At 37.6% G+C, this 27,121-nt stretch overlaps 1 protein-coding gene across 2 annotated transcripts in view; it reads right to left on the bottom strand.

Moving 5' to 3' along the window:
- PDE7B (phosphodiesterase 7B) overlaps positions 1-27,121 on the bottom strand; it is a 578,460-nt gene that overhangs the window by 194,302 nt on the left and 357,037 nt on the right. For both annotated transcript variants that reach the window (XM_049654412.1, XM_049654413.1), the window contains one exon: positions 15,408-15,468. In XM_049654412.1, the coding sequence (XP_049510369.1) occupies positions 15,408-15,468 (61 nt within the window). The remainder of the gene's footprint in view (positions 1-15,407; positions 15,469-27,121) is intronic.

The following is a 27,121-nucleotide window of genomic DNA, read 5'->3' as shown; positions in this document are numbered from 1 at the left end:
AAAAACAACCTAAAATCTCTCTCATTATAAAACTAATAATTACCCTTCGCTGAACACTTGGAAGATATAGAGAGACAAAAAGAAGGAAATAAAGATTATGCATGATCCCACCATTCACGAAGTCAAAAACATCTTGAGTTTGGGGAAGTTATAATCCTCTCCTTGCACTCAATTCTGATACTGGCTAATGATGACTTTTCTAGCTCCACCTGGAAATACCCAAAATGAGAGCAACTGATAAAAAAGCGAAATTGAAAATACTTTGCTGACTCACTCCTAAAGCATTTGTCAATAAAATCCACAAAAACTTGTGAGGATTAGATTTAGAATCACTCTGCTCTGTGATTTATAGAATCACTATGCTAGTGACTATTGATACATCAGGATTGGACACCTTAACTATAATTTTCCTATTATAAGTTCATATCTATAACCTGAGGCCTTTAAAACGTTGGTTAATTTTGGGGCGCCTGGGTGGCTCAGTCGGTTAAGTATCTGACTCTTGGTTTGGGCTCAGGTCACAGTCTCAGGGTCATGAGATCAAGCCCCACGCTAGGCTGAGTGCTGGGTGTGGAGACTGCTTGCGATTCTCTCTCTCCCTCTCCCCTGCTAGTGTGTCCACTCTCTCTGTCTCTAAAAGTAAGTAAATAAATAAAGAAATAAAATTGGTTAATTTTGTATTTTGCATAAAAGAAAAAAAATGGAAGTTAATTACCTCAACACAAAAGAGTTTTTATTTGTGAACCAGGGTTTTGTTTATAGTTCCACTGTGGGTGGGGAATATGTATTAGGATCATTTGTGGGATACTTATTTCCAAGTGTTCAGCAAAAAATAACTGCTGGTTTGGTTTATGCAACAAACTCCAGTTCTTAAATATTCGTTGTTAATCAACAAATACAGTATACATGTTTTACTACTACCATTGTCAACCTAATGACTTGTTTACATAAATGATACATGATCTCATTAAAGGCGATTGCATGAAATGTTGTTTGTATGGAGTGGAATGATGAATTATGTATTCTAACTTTTACTCAAAGATTATTATCAAGTGTTAATTTATTTATTGGGCTACCAGACACAATTGGTGGGAGGGTGAATTGGTACAGCCACTTCGGAAAACAATTTGGCGGAATCAGTTAAAGCTGAACATATAATACCCTATTCTAATTATACTAGAAGTTGTAACTCTAGGTTAATACTTAGGTGAAGATGTGTATATCTGTGCACAAAAAGATGCATAAGAGTGTTCACAGCAGTATCATTTTTAACAGTCCAAAACTAGAGATTATTTGTAACAGTTCAAACTGGGTAAATGTTCATTACCACTAAAATTGATAAATAAATTGCCCCCCCCCCCCCACACACACACAAGAATACTCTACTGCAATGGTCAGCAGTCTTTTTCTGTAATACGGTAGGTTTGGGGGAATTGTATGGTCTTTTTTCATAGTTACTGAATCATAGTTATTGAACTGTGCCAATGTAATATGAAAACAGCTAGAGACAATATAAGAACGAATGGGCATAGCTATGTCCTAATCAAACTTTATTTACACAAACAGTTGACAGGTCAGATTTAGCCCCTGGTCAATTTATTGACCTCTTCTCTATAACAAAAGAAACAAGAAAAGAATGAACTGTAGCTATGTGCAACAGCATGGATGAATCTCATAGACAATGTTGATTTAAAGAAGGTAGGCAGAAAGTAGAAAATGCTCTGTGATTCTATTCATGTAAATTTCAAAATTAGGGGATAGTGATAGAAGTCAGTGAGTCAGTATGGAATCTTTGGGAAGTAATGTGTGGGAGGAGGTATGAGGAAAACTATATTGATCTGTTCGGTTTTACATGGATGTATTAACTTTGTAAGAATTCGTTAAGCTGTAAAAATAGGATGCTCATCAGAATTGAAGTTGTATTTCAATAAAAAGGTAAGAAACAATTTTCTATCTAAATAAACCAATAGCTAAATAGACTGATAGCAGGAGAATTAGAAGTGCCAATTCTATGCAAGCTGCAATTTCAATTGTTGAGGGATATCAGGCTATTGATAAATATAAACTTAGATACATGTACACCATATTAGTTCTTATTTACTAATGTTAAATACACTAATTAAAAACTTGCTCTTCTAAAGATAATATTTCAATCCAATTTTCCAAGAAGTTTTCCCTACAGGGAAGTAAAGAAAATAGGCATGCATAGTCACACTGTTATCTTGATTTTTGTTTTTAAATAGAATATGTTTCCATTTTCAGCAGTACAATTGCCAAAAAATCGTAGGTAGAGAAAAAATCCTTTACTGTATTGAATGGCCTAAAAGTTTACATGATTCTGTGTGCTCTCATATCTGAAATCTGACCCTGAACTTCTGGGCTCCAGGCACGTGGACTAGGCTAGAAGAAGTCTTCTCCTACTTGACCTTCAAAGCTCTTCCCAACTTTAAAGTCCTATGAAAGCAATATCTGAAAGAACTAAGTCCCTTCAAATATTGAGAGAGATATGCTTAAGACCAAGTTCCAAATGTCTGCTAAATTAACTGAATCACGGTCGTGGTCTCTCACCTACTGTTACCCACAGTCATCTTGGCATTTTATTAGTCAACCATCTTATAAACATGATTCATGAAAGAAGACTTTCAATGATTCAAAAAGTGAAAGCAGATGGACTAAGCTATCTTTCACACAGACTGCCTAGTGGAGTTAATTATTATTAACAAACTTATTCTATAAGGAATGCAGTAATTCAGGGATAAGATGCTGAACTTTACCTAAGAAATGTGGAAAATGTATTTTTGAATTCAGTACGTACTTCCAAAATGTTCAATTATTTTTTCCAAATATTTAACTGTTTAAAGAAGTGAGAAATATTGAAATGCATTTTCTTGACATTGTAATACACATTTTAGAAAGTAGATCAGCATGGTAACTCTTTTCATAGATTTAGCACATATTGTAAAATTCTTAGATTTGTAGTATGTGGCTATCATTGAACAATAAAAATACTGTTGTTCACCAATCTTACAGAAGTCTACATCCTATTAGCATTTCTGGCTTTATTTTCTTATATTTAGGAGTGTGAGGGCCTCTTTCAGAATGAAACCTCCAAAATCTACTGTTCCACATAGAATGAGAGACTTCAGAATCTAGAATTTAGGTAAAGAGAAACATATAATGTTACTATCTCATTAAGTTGCAAGTCATAAAATTTTAAGAATATTCACTGTAAGCCAAATGTATTAAATTCATATGTGATCGACTATCTTAAAGTAGGAAAAGGCAAATTCTTTGCATTTGTTTATTATGATATATAACCTATTTTAGATTTGCCTTTAAGATCAGTAATTTTGATAATGTCCAAGCCAGCATCACAAAATTAAAGACTTGCATTAATTTTTCAAATATGAAAGTTTTGGGCTTATGGAAACTGAGCTTTCTAGACTACCAGTTAGCCGTCTCTTTGGAATAGGTCTCTTGGCAAGTAAATAAGTATTTTTTGGTAATTAGATGACAAAGAAATGTTGTAATTCAAAGAAGGAATTGATACAATTGGAACAAATATTTATTTTTTCAATATTTTAAAACTACCTTTTTGTGCTTTTATAATCTACAAACTTTTATACTATACATAACTTTGAAAATTTTTATATTTTGTGCATGTTTATAATCTATACACATTAGAAAACATTATAAACTTATAACATTATAAATAAGACTGGTTATTTATTTTTGAGAGAGAGAGAGAGAGAGAGAGAGAGAGAGAGAGAGACAGAGCATGAGCAGGGGAGGGGCAGAGAGAGAGGGAGACACAGAATCTGAAACAAGCTCCAGGCTCCTAGCTGTCAGCACAGAGCTCCAAGTAGGGCTCAAACTTACGATCCAGGAGGTCATGACCCGAGCTGAAGTCGGACACTTAACTGATTGAGCCACCCAGGTACTTCCACATTGGGACGTCTTAAGCCACCCTGAATAGCAAGGCTACATGAATAATTTGTTTAAAAATGTATAAATTCACAATGAAATACAATTATAATCTGTATTCATTTCAATAAAAAGTCCAACATTGTTTGGGAGTCAACCAGAAATGACACCTTTTCTGGAACATTATAAAAACACAGTTTGATGTACACAAGGATCCCTAGGTGAACTCATTCTGAGAGCAAAAAGCCTTTAAATAAAATTTGTAACTGAGGAAAAAGAACCACTACAGTGGCTCCGGGGGTGGCTGAAGAGGCCAGGGGCGGCCCAGCTCCTGAGATAATGGTACCATCAGATCTCAAATGGCTTAGCGCCTCTGGTCTCCCTGACAATAGGGAGTTGGATGTGGAGTCATCTCCTTTTAGGCAAAGATAGGTCAAGAAAGACTCCCCTTGAGGCACCTTGGGGTCAGAGGAGAAGCTTTGGGGCAAACACGAAACATTAAATTTTTCTTATACCTTCATTAGGAATTATTTTTTGTGCTCTTTTGGAGTTTGGGGCCAATGCTGGTTGCTAGGAATACGAAGATCAATGAGATGGAGACCTACTCCCTTGGAATATGCATGCTAGATGAAAAAAAAAATGGAGAAATAATTCAACATTTACAGGATGAGAGAGAGGATCTTGTGAATTAGGGTCAAGGAAAGCAGCTCTGTGCAGGTTACCTTGACTGGCCATCGGAAGAGGAGACCCCTAAGGAGAAAAGGGAAGGCAGGGTGCTCTTGAACAGGAGGCAGTCACTTTTCTGAAATGTGCATTTCAAACACACTGTTTTCAGCATTTTTTAATTTGTATAGATTGGCGTTGGTGTTTTACTTCATAGAGTTTAACATCAGAACCGCTTCAGAATTCCCTTTGATCTATCTCTAGTCAGTTCTTTCTTCTTTCCTACATTAATTTCAAACCTTTATCTACCTCTTCATGCTGCCTCCTCTAGTCTTCTTATTCTCTCCAAGATATCACGCTTTCTTCTTAACAAGAAGGGAGGCAATTAGATGGAGATATCAATTTCTGCCCATCTCCAACCTGATGGGCATGTCTCCACCCTTACTCTTCCTTGTCCACTGTCACCGCCTTTTCTCTGTGGCAGTGGGAGGGGTTTTACAGCTCACAATTACTTCCTTTTTCTTCAGAAACATTCAGTCACTTCCTCTACTTGCTATTTTTTCTCTGAATTGAAACATTCTCAAATCTTTCCCATCTTAAGAACTCCTTCCAGGCCATCATTATTTTTCACCTTCTTTTCTCAGACCAATTTCTTGATAGACTAGTGCCCCTCCTTGGTTCTCTGCTCCTTGTCTGTGCACCACCCTCCCTATCTTTGACCTTCTACTAGTTATACTCTTGCTGATCGTTCAGGTTGCTAAGTCCAACGAATGCCTTTTAATCTCGATCGCATTTGACTTCTACTGTACATTTTTATCGTGATCTTCCTTTTGAATCTCTCTCTTCATGGCTAAGACGATACCATTCTCTCTTGTTTTCCTTCTGTCTCTCTACTCACTCCTTAATCTCCAACGTATTTAAGCTTCTTTAGATTCCTCTTGCTCAAGTTCAACCCTTTGGTATGTTGCTTCCAAGCATTCCAAGGTGCACATCCACCTTCCTCCTCACCTCCTCATATCATCACTGATATGTTGTCACTAATGCCTTCTCCTAGATCACTGTTCTGAGCTCCAGACTCCCTACTATCTCTGAGAGTTCCTTCAGCATCTCAAATCGGCTGTGTCCAAAATTTAACTCATTTCCCATGGTTGCAAATCTGATTTTCATACACTTTCCACTGGGGAAGGTTGTCTGGGGAAGGGTGAAACAGCACCTCTAAATAACATTCCTATAGTCAATACATTATAAAGTTCCACCATCCCCTTTCAAAGTCTCCTGAATTTTGTGCCTCCTGTCCTCCTTGATGTTGTCTCAGTTTGGGCAGGACTCATCATTTCTCATCTGATTATTATTGCAATTTCCTAAACTGACCTCTCTTTCTCCAGTCATATCCTCCTCCAGGGCATTCTCTAGTGAACCAGCTCGGTCTGAAACATGTATCTCACATTGTAGCTCTGCTTGAACATCCTTAAATGATTCTTTGTCCTGTTATAGAACCATTCAATCTGCCTCACCTTCCTTTCCACATTGATTATCTTATCATTTCTTTGCTCTTTTAAAAATTTTTTTATAATGTTTATTTTTGACAGAGAGAGAGAGAGAGAGAGAGAGAGCATGAGTAGGGGAGGGGCAGAGAGAGAGGGAGACACAGAATCCGAAGCAGGCTCCAGGCTCTGAGCGGCCAGCACAGAGCCTGACGTGGGGCTCAAACTCATGGACCATGAGACCATGACCAGAGCTGAAGTCAGACGCTCAACCGACTAAGCCACCCAGGCACCCCCATCATTTCTTTACTCTTACTGTATTCTTCAGGAGTAATGACTTACAGTTTTTCTTTTCAGTCATATTAAGCTTTTTGAACCTCCTGCTCCTTCTTCCTAGAAATGCCAATGGCTTTTCCAGCAGGCCGCCCCTTCCCAGCCTCACAGGTCTGTCTGCTGCTTCTCTCTGACACTCAGTTCCTTTTCACCTCTTGTGTAGGCCTTTCTGACACCACTCCACCCTCCCTTTCCACAAGACCTTGGCCCATCCTTCTTATGATCTAGCATGCTATGTTGTTTTTGTCTACGTAGTTCCTACTAGATCGGAAGCTTCTTGAGGGCAGAAACCAGAACTTCCTTCCATGTCTTCCATTCCTACCCTGGCATGCCTTATGTATCTATAAATATTTGTTGATTGAACAATTTTTTGAAGTGTAGCTTTGTATGAAGGGTCTCTTCCTTCAGAGAGAAAAGGAAACTAACACAAGACTGACACTTCTATCACTTGGGGATTTATAGCTTCAGTTCTGATAGAATGACCTCTGCCTGTGTTGTTATTAGCAGCTAGCTCTTATCTGAGCCCTGGCTCCCTGCTGCATTCAAAAGCGTGTTTTGTTGCCTTGGAAATGCTGCTGCATTCCACAGAAAGCAACTGTGAAACTAGGAGACTTATTTTTCTCAAGCAAGGCAATAACGACTTCCAAAGAAAAAATTTAAAAGTCAGTAAGACAATGTAGAAAAACTTTTAAATCATAAACCTCAGGGTAAAATGATTTTCTATATATTCCTGTAAACATAGAGAAGACAAAATAACAGCCCTCCTCCTGTTTTCTCAACACAATGTTCCATCTGCAGAGGAATAAACTCTCATGATAAGGATTCTACCTTGCTCATTAGATCAGCTTTCAGAGTATCCCCAGCAGAGGGTTGAGCACAGGTAGTGCTCAGGAAATATTTGTTAATTACCTGATTCCTAGGCTAGGTCCTAACTGCCTATTTGTAGAGAACTACAGTTATCATCCTGTAACCTCGAGTAATATGCTTGGGAAACTGCCAGTTAGTTCATGTAGGAGCTTACCTATGCCTTAGCTGAGGTAGCAGGTGGTTTTAAATGCTATACCAACCAGGTTTTGATACATCTGGGTCATGCCCTGCAGGTGATTTTGCTGTTCTCACAAATGTATCAGCATGTAGCCATTCAGTAAATATTGGGTTCTCATATAGGCTAGGTGGCCAAACACTGTCCCAGATGCTGGACACCCAGCAGTGAATAAAACTAAGTCTTGCTGTCATGATATTTACATTCTATGTGGTGGGGTGACGCTGGGGCATAGCAATTAACAAACAGACAAAAATATAAAATACATCATTTGCTGAGAAGTGCAGTGAAAAGTAAAATAAGGCAGATCCTGAGTAAGTGATTGGGATAATGCCCCCACGCCTTTTCTTGGAAATATCCAGATTTCAATTTGCCCTCTTTTAAAAGTTAGGAAATCTCATACATGAGCCTACATACAGGAAGAGTGAATTGATTTGTCCATTTGTCCACATGATATGAAGTGTTTCAAAAGTGTAAGTTAAATTAATTCAAATTTCTATGGCATTTTAATCTTGATAAATCAGTTAAGCAACTTGAAAACTTTTGTTTTAAAAAAAAGTCCCTCACTTCTAAGGTCAAGTACACATAAAATAGCTCTCACCATAGTCTTTCTTTAATAACCTATGAGGATAATATGCTTATTTCTAGATTGCAAACATGCATTTGAAAATATCTATTCACTTTAACCAAATTGAGATAGTTCAATATTCTCAGTATATCAAATATACTGCATATACAAAATACTGCATATATCAGTTTGCATATACAAAATACTCCTAATAGCAAATGAAATGCAGGTACTTCAAACAAATTACTTATTAGTATTTAATAAAAATAATGTTATATTTCTAGTAGTTCTAAAAGTTTATAGAATGCTTTAATATTGTGTTCTCTGATCCTCAACAAACCTGATGACATACATAATAATATTGTTATTATTACTTATTATTCCATTTTAGAGAAGAGTAAACTGATATTTACAGCCTTTAAGTGACTGGTGTATAGTCACAGAGTTTTTAGCTGGTACCAAATCTTTAAATACCCTGTTCTTTCTACTACACCACAGTGGCCTACTTTGATATCAAATATTATTTGACAGATTGTGTATTAATTTTAAGAAAAATATTTATGAACCTCAAAGTTGTCTACATACAAAAATCATGAGCTGATCCCAGTGAAAAGCAAAATATATCAAAAATTACCCATGTTATTAGAGGACAAATTTCTGAAAAGTGAAAAAAAAAACCTTTTAACAATTTTCTCCAGTATAAAAGATTACAATGTTGTTTTACTTCTTAAATAAAATACTATGATATTTAATATCAATGGGAAAAGATTAAATTAAGATGAAAAAAATCGAATCTAGAATTCAGGTCATCAGATTCAAATAGTTACTGAGTTAAAATTATTTAATTTCGTAAGTATCTGATGAATGGCTGTTCTTAACAGCTGTCCAGTAGAAACTAGTTTACAGAGTATTCTCTAAAATTCTATAATTGAAAAAATACTCTCTAAATAAAAGAGATCAGGACTCTCTCTTATCTGATACTTCTCTCTTTTTAGAGTCAATGACAACAGTCAAACTGCCCATAATAAGGCCCCCAATTCCTTTTCAATTTATTCTTCCATCATCCATGTGGTCTGAAACACTTCCTGCTCCCTCCTACTCCCCAGCTTTCTTTTATCTGGACTTTTGAATATGGCCATGCATCCACCTAGAATGCTGCCATTTTCTCAGCCCCTGCGTATCTAAGTCTACAGGTCTTCATATCCCAGCTGTATACACTTCCCCCATTTTTTGAAGTCCCAACATACTTCTTTACAATAATAATAATAATTATTATTATTACTGTTTCATGTGTCATCTCAAGCTGGTGCTGCAGATTTGGGGGTTCAGGGATTGAGTCTCTTCCTGGACTGTTAAACCCTCCAAGGACAAGACACATGTCCCACTGGGTATGTATTCTTAGTGCCCAGGACAATACCTTGCATGTAGCAGGTATTCAGTGCATATCTGTTGAATGAGAATTGAATGAATACCTTTGAGTTACTACACAACTTAAAAAAAAATTTTAAGTTTATTTATTTTGAGAGAGAGAGAGAGAGAGAGAGAGCAAGAGAGAGCAGGGGAGGGCCAGAGGGAGAGGGAGTGAGAGAACCCCAACCAGTCTCTGCACTGTCAGCACAGAGCCCAAAGCAGAGCTCGAACTCATGAAACCATGAGATCATGACCTGAGCTGAAACCAAGAGTCAGACGCTTAACCAATTGAACCACTCAGGTGCCCCAGAGTTACCACACAGTTCTGAAGAATGCGTTTGATACTTTTAGAAATTGTTCTCACCTTTATATAATGTGTCAGCTTTTCAGTTGCTTTTCTAAACACTATTAATGTCATCAGTAAATAACTTATTATTTATGTTTTATTATCATCGATTTGTTTATTTTCAATTGTTTATTATTTATTTACCAATTTATTGATGCATAAACAATATTTAGGACATTACAGAAGGCAAAGTCTCCTCACAGAACATTTTATTCTGTCACCAGTACAACCCCTGGGCTAGGAAGAACAGATGTTTTAATTTCTATTTTGCAGAAAAAATTCTAAATTAAAGCCTAAAAGACAAAACATTTTATATGAGTACACAGTTAATTTTTCGGTAGTATGACTAGAAAGCAAGTCTCTCTGTTTATGTTGACTGCTAATGAAACATTGATTTTGTGGTATTTTCTTGCTTTAAGACTGGAAATCTCTTTAACCGATTTCTAATAAACTTCAACAAAAAACCATGGCAGGTAAAAACAAGTGCATATTTTACATTCAATGACAAAGCACCAATCACCATGAAAAAAATCATGCATGAAACAAAAGAAGGATCACTGAAAATTTCAAACCTTGAAAAATTATAAACTTAAACCTTGATAAAGAGGTTGGAGACATTGAGCCAACAAAATACCATAAGTTACAGATTAAAGAAAATGCAAATCAAAACCACAATGAGATCTCACCTTACACTTGTCAGAATAGGTAAAATCAAAAGAGACAAAAAATAACAAAGGTTGGTGAGGATGTGGAGAAAAGGGAACCCTCATGCATTGTTGGTGGGAATGCAAACTAGGGCAGCCACTGTGGAAAACAGTAGGGAGGTTCCTCAAAAAACTAAAAACAGAAATACCATATGATCCGGTAATCCCACTACTGGCTATTTACCCAAAGAAAACAAAAATACTAATTTAAGAAGATATCTGCACCCCTGTTTATTAAAGCATTATTTACAATAGTCAAGATATGGAAGCAACCTAAATGTCCATTCACAGATGAATGGATAAGGAAGATACAGTATACATACACAATGGAATATCATGCAGCCACAAAAAAGAATGAAATTGTGCCATTTGCAACAACATGAATGGACCTACAGGATATTGCGCTGAGATCAGACTAAGACAAACGCCATATGACTTCACTCATATGTGGAATCTAAAAGACACAGCAAATGAAGAAGCAAACAAACAAAAAGCAGAATCAGACCTATAAATACAGAGAACAAACCGACCCTTGCCAGAGGCAGGGGGTGGAGGATGGACAAAATGGGTGAAGGGGCCTGGGAGATGAAGGCTTCAAGTTTCGGAATGAATGAGTCATAGGAATAAAAGGCGCAGTCTGGGGAATAGAGTCAATGATATCGTAATAATGTTGTATGGTGACAGAGGGTAGCCACACTTGTGGAGAGTATAGCGTAATGTATAGAGAAGTCGAATCACTGTGTTGAACACCCGAAGCTAACGTGACATTGTGTGTCAACTACACTCAAATAAAATAATTTAAAAAATTAGAACCACTCCCCTCACCCCACCCCCCACCCAACCCCCAACAAATTAAAGTTTACTATTTAAGAGAATCTCACTCTAGGAATAAGGAGAAAGAAGCAGTTGCAAGAGGCATCGAGTCTGACGGGGAATGCTTTTTTGAAAGTTTTTTTCCCCAAGATTTATCATTTCACAGAGTGAGGTGGGCAAGTGGACTAAGAAATGATTCAACATTGCTCACTTTACATAATTTTTTAAAATACTCTTGGTTCTTTGCGAATCAGTTTGATTCATTATATTCAAAAGGTCAAATCCTTTTAGTAACTCATCATACTTCCTACATTACTCGTGCAATGAGAACTAATTTCTCCTCCACTGTTTTTTTCCTTTGGTATCAGTTCATGACACCTCATTAAGGTGCAAGTCTTGCTATATACCTTTTAATACAGTGATGTGCACTTCTGAGGTTAATTTGGGGTTGAAAGAAATCTCGTGGCTAAATTTTTAAAAAAGGAGGGAGATGGGGGAAGTACAAGTTTTAAACATATGCCCTGAGGATGAAGGAAAGAAGAAAGCAACATTTATTACAATTTGGTGCGTAACTCAATTGCCCACATTTGCCCTCTCTGAGAGAATTCTACGGAATGAATACTTAATACTCAGTGCAGCCAGCCCTGCAGGACATCTTTTTTTACCATCATATGCAGCACGAACCATTCCTCTGAATCCAGAAATGATTTCCCCATAAGACCTATTCATGATAGTAGTTTGCTTCCACTTAAAACTGCATTGAATTCGTGTTTCAGAGTAACTCAAGGTGAATTTTACACTGATGTCTCACTTAATGTAATAAGCCAGAAGCACGACTTTGGGGAGGATGACTTATTTCTGGAAGTCGTGAGGTACACAGCTTAACACATATACTCAAAGTATCTTTCATAATGATCTGCGGACACACTACTGGAAGAGAAGGAACTATAAATGGTGTCCCTGGCTAGTGACCCTCTTCCAAATTCTGTCTCAACTGTGTGGAAACCAGATCACAGCTGGGAACTGGGCAGGCACCCCAAATCTGGCATGTGAGTGGGAAAAGAGGGGGAATTTTAAGGGTTAAAGTGAGCCCAACTTCACAATTTAAAGCTGTGGGATGTCTCAGGTTGGCCTCCCTTAGGGAACTCAGTTCTGAGGTGGCAAAAAGATGAGAGATGAAGGTTTGGAAATGCAGACTTTGTATCTTTGGTTTCCTTGTCTAGATATTTTGCTTTATTCATAAAAACATTATACATTACCTGCAAAAATATAAACTATACTCATGATTGGCAACACTTAGAAAAGTTAATAGCCCCTTAAAATATCAAAGAATATCCTTTACTGTTGGAGGTATAACGCTTTCTCAAGAAATGCTTTAAGAAGCCATAAGGGCATGATCGCAGGTTCCTTTCAAAGGAAGCAACAAATACTTCAGATAATGGTAAAGAGGTGTTTTGCTGTTGTGTGAATACAGATGCCCTTTCCTGATGAAATATGATATGGTCTCAGTTACAGGAGTTACATGTTAATAACTTGATTTTCTCTTGTTTTAAGGGAATAAACCATTTGATTCCACTTCTCCTCTTATTAACTTGTACAGTATTGCTGTGAAATGGCACCCCATGGGCTTCAGGTGGACACCTGCTAATGGTGGGTTGATCCATGTGTATTGATATCCATAACAATTTTATTTTGGTATTCTCTTTCATCTAAGATTTCAAAGGACTGTGTAAATGTTTCAATTAAATTTTGTAGCAATCCTCTTAAACAGATAAGTAGGAAAAAGCCTAAGCCTTCTTAGATGTAAGCTCCTTGAAGGCACAATTTTCACCATGTGAATAAATCAAGGTCTCTAGACTTGGTATTATTTTTGACACCAAATAAATATTTACCATCTATTTTAAAGGTAAAATACACCGTTGTTCTTCCTATTCCATCTTTATTTTTCCTGTGCCCTCAAAACTAACAAAAACTTCCATTCTCACAATTACTTTATATTATTTAGTTCCCTATCACTAAGAAAATAGAAATCTAATAAACTAATGAAATCTACAAGTTTGATAATATACTGCTATTGCCAAGGACATTTATATTTTGAAAGAGAGATCATGCCTTAATTTGCTTAGGATAAATGATCTGAGATGTTTAGGATAGACTCCACCTCTCACATATTTAATAGTTTAATTAATTATAATTGTTATGACAGTAAAAGTAATATAGAACTGATTAATGTAAGTATATTTCTAATTTTTGAATGTTGTATAATGTGGCAGATTCACTGGGATACACTTAGTGGCCAGGAATGTCTTCTGGCAGCTATATAAACCATTCCATATAATCCAGAAGAGATGGAAAGATAATTGGCCTTACTTTAAGTGAGAACAAGTCTATAGGCAGTAGAAAACAGTCTATTGCTGTCCCTGTCGTAGCTATAAACTAAACAGGTAACTCACAGAGAAACCAGGACAAAGGAAAATTCAGGCAAAATAGATGATGTGCTCATGTGCTTAAAATCATTAGAAGTTAAAAAAATGATTAAAATTACTAGATTAGGTAGAAGCCATAATCATACAATATCTTAATGGTATTAAGGTACCTTATTTAACCATTTGCCTCAATTATTATTAACTATAAAATGAGGATAACACTAGCACAAACTTCATTTTATTATTGTGAAAATTAAATAAGTTAATTGATGAATAGATTCGATGTGGTGATGAAATGTTTTCCCAAATCTAAGGTTGGGACGTAATGGCTGGACAAAGGGATTTTTTTCTGCTTATCTATCTATCTATCTACCTACCTATCTATATCTATCAGCATTTTTGAGGCATTTTCATGCTTAAAGGATAGGAATACTGGATATTTGAAATGGTTGTATGGATGCTATGCTATGTTCATTGTTATGTACTATTCATTTTACAATGGATGAGTTACTCTATGGTTACCATCTTAATTAAAATGAAAACATATAGGAACTGCAACAGGTTTAAAACACTAGCACAAGAAAATGAGGATCATAAGACTAGGAAAATACGGTGTCTGTTTTTGTTTGTTGTTTTTTTTTTGTTTTTGTATTTTTGGCTTGTTTTTCAAGTCATGAGCAATCCTTGGTTATTATTACCTGATTATCTTGGATTATACATTACCAAGACCTTCCTATGCCTCTATCTTGCTGACTGCTTTTGAGTCATCTCACCAATAAACTAGCTGCCAATATTTGAATTAGCCAGAGAAAATGGAAGAAGCTAAAATGAATACTTTTGTTCTTTGCTAATCAGTGTTGTTCAAAGTTGGAATGGACAGGGTAAAATTTTGGTGAAAGTCAAATTTAAGGATTATTTTTATTTATCTAAGCTACTGTTTTTTGCCCTATTTCAATAATTAACTGAAAGTTAATTGGACGGGGTTTAGTGATTTAAATAAGATCTAAACACTGTACCTAAAACTTTACATTTTAAAAATGTTCACCTCATGATTTGGACTATTTCTCACTTTGAGGTTAAGTGCATCACTTATATTCTCTGTACTAGTTTACCAACCTATAAAATGAAGAAAATAATATCCACTTCATTTCTTACTGGAATATTATATATTAAGAGTTTGTGAAAGGCATTGATGATACGTCATCCTACAAGAACAAATTATTTTCCATTACAGTGTTGTAATTTTATTACAAATGCATTGTGGGTAACTGTAGATTAGTTCACATTTATAGTTCTCCCAGGCACTGTAAGAGCTTTGTGCTGTGATAGAAATTCTTCATAGTTTACTTACCTAACTTATCATTTCTAGTTAAGGAATTACAGTGTGATTCTTACTTTTTCATCACATTTGCGTGAATACAAAGCACCCAATTCTATGTTATGCTGATGAACCAAGAAAAATTCTGAAATGCTCAGATGCATGATTCTTGACTTACTGACAGTTAATAAAATAAAAACCTTTTTTTATCATCAAATGTTCCAATATACATGTATTATACCTGTCTATAAACCCATAAAAAAGCCTATAAGCCTCTGCAATATGCAACAAGAGACGGTCAGCAAGGCAACAGAAGAACAGCAAGGCCATAGAACATCCACATACTTAATATATCTAAAACGAGAAGTCTTCTTACCTAGCATGCAAACACATTTGACATTCTGATCAGGGTTTTCAAACAAGATTTCACCACACCTCTGAAAGAGAAAGAAAGCCAGAATTATTTTCAGATTTTATATCAGTGTTCCCAAGGTAATGTGTCTATGCAACCTGACATCAGCATAACATTATTCTACTTCTCATGTTTTCCTTAGTTATCTGAGTCTAGGGACTTGTGTCATGAGTAGGGATTTTCCTGGTAGTAAAATACTTGAGATATTAAGTTGGGATGGATTGTTCCTTCATGCCTTATGCCTTTGCCTAGAGCTCATTTTGTGTGTTCCTCTGAGGAGTCATGGCCTGAGATGCATTCGGTGTCTAATGTTTTCTGTTTCAGTGGAAGATATGCAGTCTATTAGATCTAATAATTGGAGGTTAATCACTCTCAAAACTGGTCCTTCCTCAGATGGGAGTTATTCTAAACTACCCACTCTGCAATCAAACACACACATTGTTAAACACAAAACTAGGTGGCCTATACTTAACTCTCTGAACTTGAAAGAAACAAATAAGGAAATGATGAAAAGGTGGCACTCGTAATGCTCTTCATGAACTCACAGACTCATAGAAATAGCAACTTTCTTACCTATATCTTATTTTTAACTTGCTTATTAAAATTTTTGTGCAAGGTAAACTCTGGAGACAACAATTAGCTCTTTAAAAATGGACTACACTTACGTATATGACTGACAAATGGTTAGTACCTGAATATGTAAATAAATCCTCCAAAATCAATAAGTAAATAGCAAACAGTCCAATAGAAAAACAGATAAAGGAACTAGCAATGCATGGAAGAGGGGATCTAAATGGTCAGTAAACACACAGAATAAATTCAACCACACTAATAATCAAGAATGAGCAAATTAAAGATAAACTGAAGTCTATTTTGAATTCATCTGCATGGCAAAACATAAGAGTCTGGCAATAAAAACTGTTATTAAAAATATAGAGAAAGGGGCACTTGTAAAATGATAAAATCACTTTGAAGAAAAATTTGCAAAATCTAGTCAGGTCAAAATGTACATATCCTATGACCTAGCAAGTTATCTTCTAAACTGACGACTGAAGAAATTTACACAAATAGCTTTAATGTTCAGCTACAAAACAGATAAATATATTATTCACCACTGGAATACTACACAGTAGTTCAGATGAATGAATTAGAGTTATGTATACTTTAAAAACATATATTATGTATGTAACATGTACATGTAAATATACAATAATCAATTATATAACGATAATGTTCAAATCATGTGAAATATATAGTGTTCAAATCATACAAATACATATAATCTTCAAATCATGTAAAATATATAAAACTGTCTCCATTTTATATGAAGTTGAAGATAACCTAAAAATAGCACACATTATTTGTCAATATATTAATTTACAGAAAAAGCATAAAAACAGGCAATGAATAATGAACATCAAACTCAGGGTTGGGGGGAAGATATGCAGAGGATATACATTCTTCATTCATAATTGTGAAAGGCAGGTTGAGAGGGAAAAGGACAACTCAATTACATACATTCAAACCAATCCATTTTCTGGGATGACCTACATCATGCACAGAGAGATGGACATTTGGCTCAGGGCCATGAAAAGGAAGCAAGCTGTTCCAGTGAATCAAGAGAATGGACTGCAGAGAGGACAGGTTGGTTGTTCCTGAAGGTGGTAAGAGGTCAAGGAATACTAGATGGAAAGTCTGTATCGTGAGCTTTTTTCCTGGTTACTCTGCTGACCTACATATCATGTGATATTTATCATGCTATTTAATCTCTTCATGCTTCATTTCTTTGTAAGTAACATGGGGATGCTAATATATGCCACAAAGTCATATGCGAGAGCAAATGTGAGGATTAACAACCCGTGGCATCTGACCCAACTGTCTTTCCTGTTTTGCTTGTGTTTTGGCAAAGGTTGAACCCATTCAAATTGCTAGGATCCATTTCCGCATTACCTGCTTTTTTTAAAGTGGTGTTTTTATGACCTGAAAGAATTAATAGTTGTTTTTAAATGAAAGATCAGAGGTTTCGAAAATATTTTCAACTTCTTGGCAAAACAAAGTGTTAAGAAGCTCTATTAATCCATATTCTGAGTCCTACAAGGAACGAATTCTGGAGTGCTCCCTTACCCTTTGTCAATGGCAAAGCCCACACATGTGCTGGGATACAACATTCCTTCTTTCATTGCAGGGGATGGAAGCAGATGGTAGGTGGAGGTTGCATGATTTCCCATGGCTACCCTAACCCAAGGCTAACCTTACATATATGGCCCTTTCAGAGGCAGATGGGTGTGGGTGTGGGTAAGGGTGGTGCCATGGATCTTGTTCTTTTTCCTAGACATAAAGAAATCCAGAAGCTTCTGCAACTCCTGGAGCATGCATTCCTTAACAGTCATGGCCTGCCTGGGTTCACTGACCACACAAGCTAATGACCAAGCATCAAGGGCAGGTGCGGTGGCTCTTCTGATGATGATGAAGCAGTCCTCTTCTTCTGTCTCCATCTCCCTGGCCATCTGGGAAATGGCTGAGGCACCTCTGACTAGTTCTTTAACTGCTCTGCTTTGTAAAATTACCTGATGATGGTAACAGATTTTAAAGCATGCCCAGAAGGGAATCTGTTGTTCTCAGAACTTGAAAGAAACCAGATTCTTTCCAGTGCTTTTTCTCATTGATGCCAGTGTTTAAAGGGCCTTGGCTGCCAGGCTCATGCTTGCTGTGAAACCTAGGGCAATGACCCAGTTTAAGAGATTAATTGGGCTAAGCCACGGGGTCTAAGTCTCAGAAAACTGCAGGATCTTCCATGGGGGAAGGTCTCATGCCCTCTTGGGTTCTCAGGTGCTGCAGCTGTCTTTCCTCATGGCTCTACCTGGTAACGCATGCTGGGACTTCTCATCCCAGCTCACTGCTGCTGAATGATCCTGACTTTGACCTGGTTCTGATCACCAGGCTTCTGCCTCCTTCTCAAGATCCCATCTCTCCATAGGATCTCCAGTTTTGTTTTGTTTTTGTGCCTCATATACTAATTTCAACTCTCCTTGTTTGTGTCCTTCTCTCCCAGTTAATACTGACCCAAATAATAGGGCATAATTATTGAAATCCCTCGCCAAGGGGCTGGACCCTCCTGGCATACGATCTTCTACAGCACATAGGATATGCTGCACGTGAACTCATGTATGTAATGCCTGTTAACCTCATAGATATGAAGAATCAAACCACTTTCATTGTTAGTGCTCCTAACATGCCTCATTATGTAATCCTGGTGTCTTATACGTACAAGACACTTAAAGAAGATTTGTGGACTAGCTAACATTGATTTAGCCCATACTATGAGCTAAGCATTGTTCTAAGTGCTGTACATGTACCATCTCATACTTTCATTATACTCTTTTAAGAGAGTAGAAAATTGAGGCACAGAGAGTGCCACTCACTATAGAGGACTCCTCTCCAGTAAGTGACAGAATGAAAGCTGACAGCTTACCCAATGCTTGACTAGTATACGCAGATTCTTAAATATTGGCTATTGTTTATCTACTCACTGCCCAGGTCAAACAGACTATGTCTGCTTACATCCCCTCCTCTCGCTCATTAGCCACTGACTATTTGCCTGAGTTGCAACCGATTAGAGCATAGGTTTTGTATTAGACTAATCTAAGTTCAAATCCTATTTTTGCATTCACTTACCAACTACCATCATGGACAATTTATTTAGTTTTGTCAAACTTCCTTTCTCATTTGTAAAAAAAAAAGTCAAGCTTATCTACATCATAGTATCATCATAAGTTTAGTTTTAATTCATTGTGAACAAGAATGTACCAATTTAAATTTCTGTAGATGAGACCATAATACAAAAATACAAATTAATAAATCTAACTTATTCCATAAAGTATATTTGAATTCTCATATTATTATTTAGGATTAAAAATAAAGAAATAATTCTAATTTAAAAAGTCAGAATATTTCACAATTTGGTTGCTAATTCCTATATATTAAAATTTTTCTATGTTAAATCTAAAGTTTGTTTTTCAGTCAGGAAGAAAAAGATGATGTTATATATTAATATATAAATATATAAAATGGCACATCTATCTTAGTAGTTTTAATTAAAAATATTTACTTTCCATTAGTTAGATCACATGTTTCAGCAAAATGTGAAATAAAATATATTTCTTTTAAGTGAACTATATTTTTTCATTACTTCCACCTTAAAATTAGTTACGAAAAACTGATATGAGGTGTAATTTTTAAAAATCACACTAAAGTTTTCAGCACACCTCTTTTTCTTAAGGGAAAATTGTATCTGAAATTAAAATATTTAAATATGAATCATAGTAACTATTGTACTCAAAAGAAATTTTTAAAAATTAAATAAAAAACATCAACGTTAGTGAAAAATTCATACATTGTTCAACTGGAAGCACTTCTAGCATTCTTAAATCAGTTAATATTTTTCCTGCTTCAAATAAAATTGTGTGCTCTTTTTATTTTTCTGAATATTTCCAATCACTTGAATATCTTAGTCTCTCAGTGGGCCTCCAGCAATTAATCTTTTTAGGGCAGGTGTCTTAATATCTTTGGATGGGAGGAAACATTAGTAAACAAAACACAAAACAGAAATCCTCATTGGTTGGTGGTTTGGCCCACTGCCAGCTGAGTCAATAACTGTTTTCTGTAAGTAGGTAATGTTAAATGCTATCAGCAAATAATTAATAGGCTGTGATTCTTTGATTATTTTCTTCCCAGAGTTAAAGGTATTTTTTTTTTAAAGCAGAAAGGCGTCTATACATGAAACTAGGTGCTTATAAACGCATTGGAGGAGCAGGCTATAGGCTGGGCACCTAGAAATGAGTCTCAAAAATGCAGAACTGGCTTACGAGGGGAGCTGATGGTGGGCCACATTGGAAATGTGGAGACGCAAGAGGCAACACTGGAATTGTTAACTTCAAGACCACACCACCACGGCAATGATCCAAAGATTAGAAAGCTATTGGCATGATTGCCTTTTGATACCCATGGAGCCAGTGACGGAATGCTGGAAGCTACTGTAGAAATGCAGAAAGACCCAACATGCCCAAGTCTGTGCTTGATAGATCATTAAAACACAACAAAAAGAGCCCGTGGTATATAACTAGATCTATTTTGGAAAAAAAAAAAAAAAAGTGATCAAAACTGAGTTTCCTGAGCTGAAGTGCTAACCATGGTTGCTTTTTGATGGAAAACGAAGCACATCTCATTTGTGCCAGGAGCGACGGAATCAACCTGCAGCAGGCAAGGCCCCAGCACAGGCTGCCTTCACCCCCCCCCCCACCCCCACCCCCACTCTCACGCCATTTCCAAGTTCTCAGATTCTGCAAGTTTCCCATTCAGGAATTAATTTCTCTAGTGAGGTTTTTAGTAAACAAGGCAAATGCCTGTATGTTGATGCCTCTTTTATTTGTTCGCCCCTGAACCTCAAAGTGTCTTGCATGATGACACTCCCGATGTTAATTAAATGAAAGAATGAATATTTCTTTACTGAAATCCCAGGGCACATGCTTGAAATTTGAGATTATCTGGGGTAGCATGAAAAGAGAATGTTTTCTGGACTTTTATGTATACACACCAGTAAGTGCTGCCATTAGCTGCAGCCACATGACGTGGAGCTGCGCGCAGTGATGAAGGGGAAACTTGACATCGAGAAGACATCTCATAATATCTGGGTCACTTTCCATCTCACATTTTCCGCCAACAATAAACAGAATGTTACTAATAAAAACCAGACCCCAGAAGACAGGCCTGGAGAGAAAATGGTTTAGGTCTTTAGATCATAAAAAGATAGCTTCTGTTAAGAAACTGAACTCCCCAAAGTCTAACAAGGGTCTAGAAGCTTGAAACTCCATTGTCTATCAAATGAGTTAATGAGTGAATGAATGAATGAATGAATGAAGAAACATTCAAAATTATTTATTGAGTGCCTACTCTGTGCAGGTACCGTACTGTAAGTGTGAATACAAAATCATATGAGTCTTAGGAACTCCAAATGTCCCCCAGAAGTTTATTGCTTAGTCTGAAGTCAGAACGTAGGAGACTATGGGCAACCTCAGTGGTGGGCCCCCAGTGCTGTCTGGGGCTACCACAGAATGCTTCCAGAAAGAGATAGCCACAGGTCTGATAGGAAGGAGTTGGCTGACAAAGGACAGGGCAGAGGTAGGTGCCAGTGCGAAGCCCTGAATCCCTGTTGGGACCCTTCAAGTAGCTGCTCGGGAGGAGACCAAATTGTGGTACATCAGGATAGAGGGCTTAATCAAAGTGGTAGTCACAGGTGAGATGAAAGATAAGTATGCGCCAACAGTGATTAAAAGAATTCTGGGCCCAGTTAGGGAGGCCCGACTGAATTTTGAAGAGCCAGGATGCCTAATAAATTCTTTTCGCATTGTAATAGATAATTACAATTTGGTGGTCCCAGATATCTCTCACCAATAGTATTGACTACAATCTTTTGTTCATTTCCAGCTCCAAGAGGGTACACCAAGCCTGTGGTGTTCCTTATTCTTTTTTCTTAAATTATTACACAGAATGGTGATAGCCAAAAGAACAGTCCCTAACCACTCAGTTGAAATCTCATGTGAGGCTGACTTCTGCTACTGCTAAAGCCATTAGCACCTACTGTTGAGCACATCACAATTTCCCCAGCCCTCAGAGGGTGCATTTCCAGGGTCTCCTACTTTACAGTGGCTAGAGTCCCATCTACCGTGTGGGTGGCATAGCCAGGCCTTAATCTCTAAACACTGTGGCAGCCCTTGGTTCTTTGGTGCCAGAGGACGGCAGATTTGGAACTGGAGCTGATTTCAGCTCAAGCTCATGTTTTCCTTTCTAAGTTTTTCCAGTGAAAGAGCAGATTTCCATCCCGTTTCAGGCTGTTAAAACGTCAGACTAATAAGTTTTCAACAATCTGTCAGTGCAGATCTCCAGCAACAACCTGGCACTGTCTTCGAATTGGGGCCTCATCGTCCAACCCAACCTCAGCCAGTCAAAATAGGAGACACACTAGCAAAAGGAAAAAAAGATAATCACCTCGAGCTGAGTAGAAACTCTTAACAAATCCATTGTTGCCAACAGTCAACAGCAAATCTGTGGGCTATATTACCTGAGGTGACCCTTCAGGCAGGGCCATCCCTCATAAACCTCTAATTAGCTATGGTTAGAAGTGGCTTGAAAGATATTAATGCTATTTCTATTGGAAAATGAGCCTACCAAGCTTTTAACAGCTTTGTTTTCTTCTTCAGTCAAAGAACAAAATGTTAGCTCAATGGCGTATGCTTTCTATTTAGAGAAGTGCCAGCAGCAGTAACGTCCAGAGAGTCTCTCAGCATTTTATTACATACCCCTATTTTTAAATGTTTAAAAACTACTCATTATGAACAAAAACTTGGAAAACCTGGTTTTAGCCCAAGAGTAATTTTGTTGTTGTTGTTATTAAGCAAACATCCAGAATGCAGAACTGTGTTTTCTGTCATTTGAGCCATGGACAGTAGAGGGCACTAGAAAGGCTATATATCTGATGTGTAGTGGGACACCCGTATGGAGATCCTGGGGTCAGTTGATGCACAGGTTCAGAATTGCTGTGTATTATGCTGTGCTTTTCAGTACATGCAGGCTTTCTCCATGCACTTTTATTCTTGACTTCCATTGCACACATTGGAATGCACACTGAACATCACATTTTTCATTGTGTAAAACAATGGCTATAGCTTTTGATCAAGCACAATTTTAGCAGAATCCGTGCCTGTGGAACCCAATGGCATGCAGAATGTAACTGGGGTATCTCTTGAGTGGGCATCATAGTCCAAGGTACTCTGGGAATCATTTTGATATGGGCTCTGAGAATTGTTCTATATCAGACACAAAAAAGTATACCACAGATCTTGATAAAGACAGCAAAAATTATGTCAGAATTTTGCCATACAATTTCCTATTTTATTTATCTCCTCAGAGCCCTAAGCATTGATTGTCTTTCATAAAGACACTTCTGTGAAAGCATAAATACTTAACTTTTATAAAGTGAGTGTCTATAGTGGAAAGAAGTTAGAGTATCTGGATTCAAATCCCAATTTATCCCTCTCTAGCTGTGTGATCTTGGACATAGTATTACTTACCTTTTTGAACTTCCTTGTAGAGGAGAGGTAGTACCAATGCTCTCTCCTTTACTGAAATAATTAATGTAATTTGTGTGAAAGCGTCTTGTGTACTCTGAAACCCATAATGGGGCCTGCTGTGAATGCTGTTTTGTAGAAGGAACGAGGTGGAAAGTGGAGAGGGCCATTTGGTGAGACTATGTACTGATACAAAACACAGTTCTACTGTGTGAGTCAGGGGATTTTGTGAGGAGAGAAATTTTGCTCCTGCCAAATTCCTGAGCACCAGTCCCTCAGAGGGTAACCTGCAAAGCCAGAGTGGTCTAGAGACCAGAGGTTGGCAGGGCAGGATTGGGGTGGTAAGCCCAGGCTGGGGAGAGCAATGGCCTTTGAGAAAGCATTAAATGAGAGGAAGCAGAGGTGAGGTGTGAGGTGAGGAAGCACCTCATGTGAGATGTAGATCTGAAGAAATGCAGGAAAAGGAAGAGGGACTATTTGAGGATCTGTAGCTTGGGCAGGGAAGTTCCAGTACCAAGAAGACACATCTCTAATCTGGGAGGAATCTGGGATACCACTGTGGCCAAGAAAGTCACTTCATAGATGTAGCAAACAAACAAGTACAGTGAAGTTAGGTGACTTTCCATTTCAAGGTCTTTGATGATCAGACTATGAGCTCTTGAGTTCAAAACAAGACCCCAATACCAGATGCATCACCCTCGGCAAGGTATTCAACAATTCTTTGCCTCCGTTTCCTCACATGTCAAATGAAGATATCACTACTGCCTATACCATGGGCCTAGAATAGTGGCCGGTAGAAGTAAGTACCCAATAAGTTATTACTTTCAAAGATATACAATTATTTGGAAGCAGAGAAGCCACGAAAACCATAGCTTTTTCAACTGCCCTCCAGTATTATTCCATGTTATCTCCTTAATTTGGACTTTGAGCCATTGACCTGGGTAGCCTCAAGGTGCCTGAAGCACACATAAAGGGACACAAACCTGTAGTACCTGTGAGACGGGAGTGGTCAACAAGTATTTGTTTAACGAATGAATGGGAAATCAGAGGGCAAAGAGCAGATTGAAAACTGGACTAATCCTTACTAGACAATTAGCTCTAGTTGCTACAAGGGAAGGATTTCAAGATCTAAAGTCTCACTTTTGTCGAATATTTCCTTTAAAATATTCATTCATTCAGCAAAACTTCACTGAACTCTTTCCAATGCAGCAAAAGTAATTATCTGTATTTAGCTGCTTATGGCTGCATTTACTTATTAAATTCAGTGGAACCTACCTCAATTTTTATTATATTATTCTCAAATAATACTTGTGTGTTTAAAGTCCTAATTAAAGACAACCAAGCAGACTTTTTGTATAGTGGACATGTTGACTTTAGAAAGTTTCTATAGACCATTTGGTGCCCAGAGACTGACTATGCCTGATGCGCCCTTCTCCTTGGCATTGAGGAGGCGGGAGGAATCCAAATGGGTTTGGGAAAGAGGTTTCTCATACACTGGCCACATCCTGATGGGTGTGGAAGAGTTTGTGAATAATGTATTCTGATTGGATAGGGGAGAGAGGAACTAATATCGAACAAGTCCTCAGTGGGAGTTGAAGGCACAAGATAAGCTAGAAGGGTGTTTGTTCTGAGTAGTAAACGACAGGTGCAAAAGCCTAAAGGTGACTGAGGAAATGAAGGAAGTTAGGAATGGCTAGAAGGGGTTGGGGTTCAGATAATCAGATGAACTGGCAAATGAGGGACACTAGGCTGGGGAATTTGTCAGGGGCCAGAGCACACATGGCCCTGTGGGACTCCATTTAGTGATTGGACACGTGCTTGGGTAGGCCATGAATCTGAACAAAGTCACTGCAGGTCACAGGCCATCTGTTCAAGGCAATAGAGAAATCCCAAAGTGTTTAGAAAGCTTTTGTAATGGGAATACGGTACAGCAGTCACGTTTGCCGACTGATGTTGCTCTTCACCACACTTGGCAGTATCTTTAAGTGGGAAAAGTGTTCTGCCATGTGAGTCATCACCTTATACTTGAGTGTTTAATAATATTATCTTTGGTATCCCTACTACTCAGAGTTTTGACAATCAATGAAGGTAAGGAATACAACCAGAACTACACTTTTTCTGACTCTCCAGTATTACTGCACACAGGATATTCACAAGCAGATAGATTTCTTCAGATTTGCTGTCATCCATATGGCCTTTACCAAGGGTAGATCATGGAAATAAGAAGGTGGCTTGCCGAATTTCCAAGTCTAGCACGAACAGATTACAAAGAGCAAGGTCTTTTAAACCATGCACAGGGTGAAGACTGAGAACAGAGTGAAAGGGTGACTAGCAGACAAGTCCATGGATCCCAGAAGATGATGGAAGTAGGGTCCTTCAACCAACTCCTTCCCTAACACTGGAGATGGAATCTCCTCCTAGAAACTACTGGAAAAGCATGCTGTACTTCAAGAAAATCATTCCTTTATCCACCATCACCTTCAGAGTGAAAATCGAACCAGAGCAGGACTCCACTATTCTTGCACTTCAGGCTGACATAACATGCAGCCTGTCCCTCTGCTGCCCCTAGAAGACTGACACTGTGAGCACTTGGAACAACCACCTTTTGTCTGATGTGTGTATTGCCAACAATACCTACTCACAATTGCTAAACTCCAGCCATCTGGGTGAACTGTCCAAGCTTTAGACATTGGTTTTCTTCATTTACCCTGCAATTTCCAAGCTACTTTATATGACCCCATAGACAGCAAAAGCTTCATAGATAATATCAGCAATACCTCAAAATCATTGTACAGACATCACGATTTGGAGATTCATGCGACCTCATCCAGCTGGTAACTGAATGAATATTTATACAGGACAAAGGAATACTTATAATGTGCTCCTTGCAGCTCAGTGCAGTAATGCTCCTGTACATAAACCAACAATTAAATGTAATCCTATACACTTATAGTTTTAAAAGAAATTCAAACCAGTCCTTGGAATTAAATAACCCCAGTGCTAGAGAAAATGACTTCCAGAACATCAAGCCTAACATGCAAACACAGGGCCTCTGAGCCACAAAGGAACAAACACTTTTCCACAGGGATAAGGGCTCGTTGTATAACTACTTGTGAGGTCAAAGATCCAGATGTTCCCACAGATGATCAAAAAACGATTACTGGTCAAATTGCATTGACCATCTCCATATGGACAGCTCTGAGACATGGATTTGGCCTTGGAAAGGAGATCTCTGTAAGTTCTACTGGCAATCCATGGCAACCCCAAGTTAGAGCTGGAAAATCCAATATCTTGGAGAAATAACTGACAGGTCTTATAAGCTACAAATGAAAATGAAAATCCATGAAAATCGTGCATATTTAGCTAATTGTTGTATCCTGCTTTGTTATAGCTTACTAAACCTTACAATATACTTTGATAAGAGCAGTATTAAAAAGTCACATCCTGTTGGATCTCTTTCCATGAAGGTAGAGACTTTTGTCTAGTTCGCTGTTCTTCCCCAGAACCTAGATCATTTGTCACATCGTAGGGTGTCAATAAATATTGCTTAAAACA

This window comes from Panthera uncia, assembly GCF_023721935.1.
Source record: "Panthera uncia isolate 11264 chromosome B2 unlocalized genomic scaffold, Puncia_PCG_1.0 HiC_scaffold_24, whole genome shotgun sequence".
NCBI lineage: Eukaryota > Metazoa > Chordata > Mammalia > Carnivora > Felidae > Panthera > Panthera uncia.
This window is presented reverse-complemented; position numbering and strand designations above follow the sequence as displayed.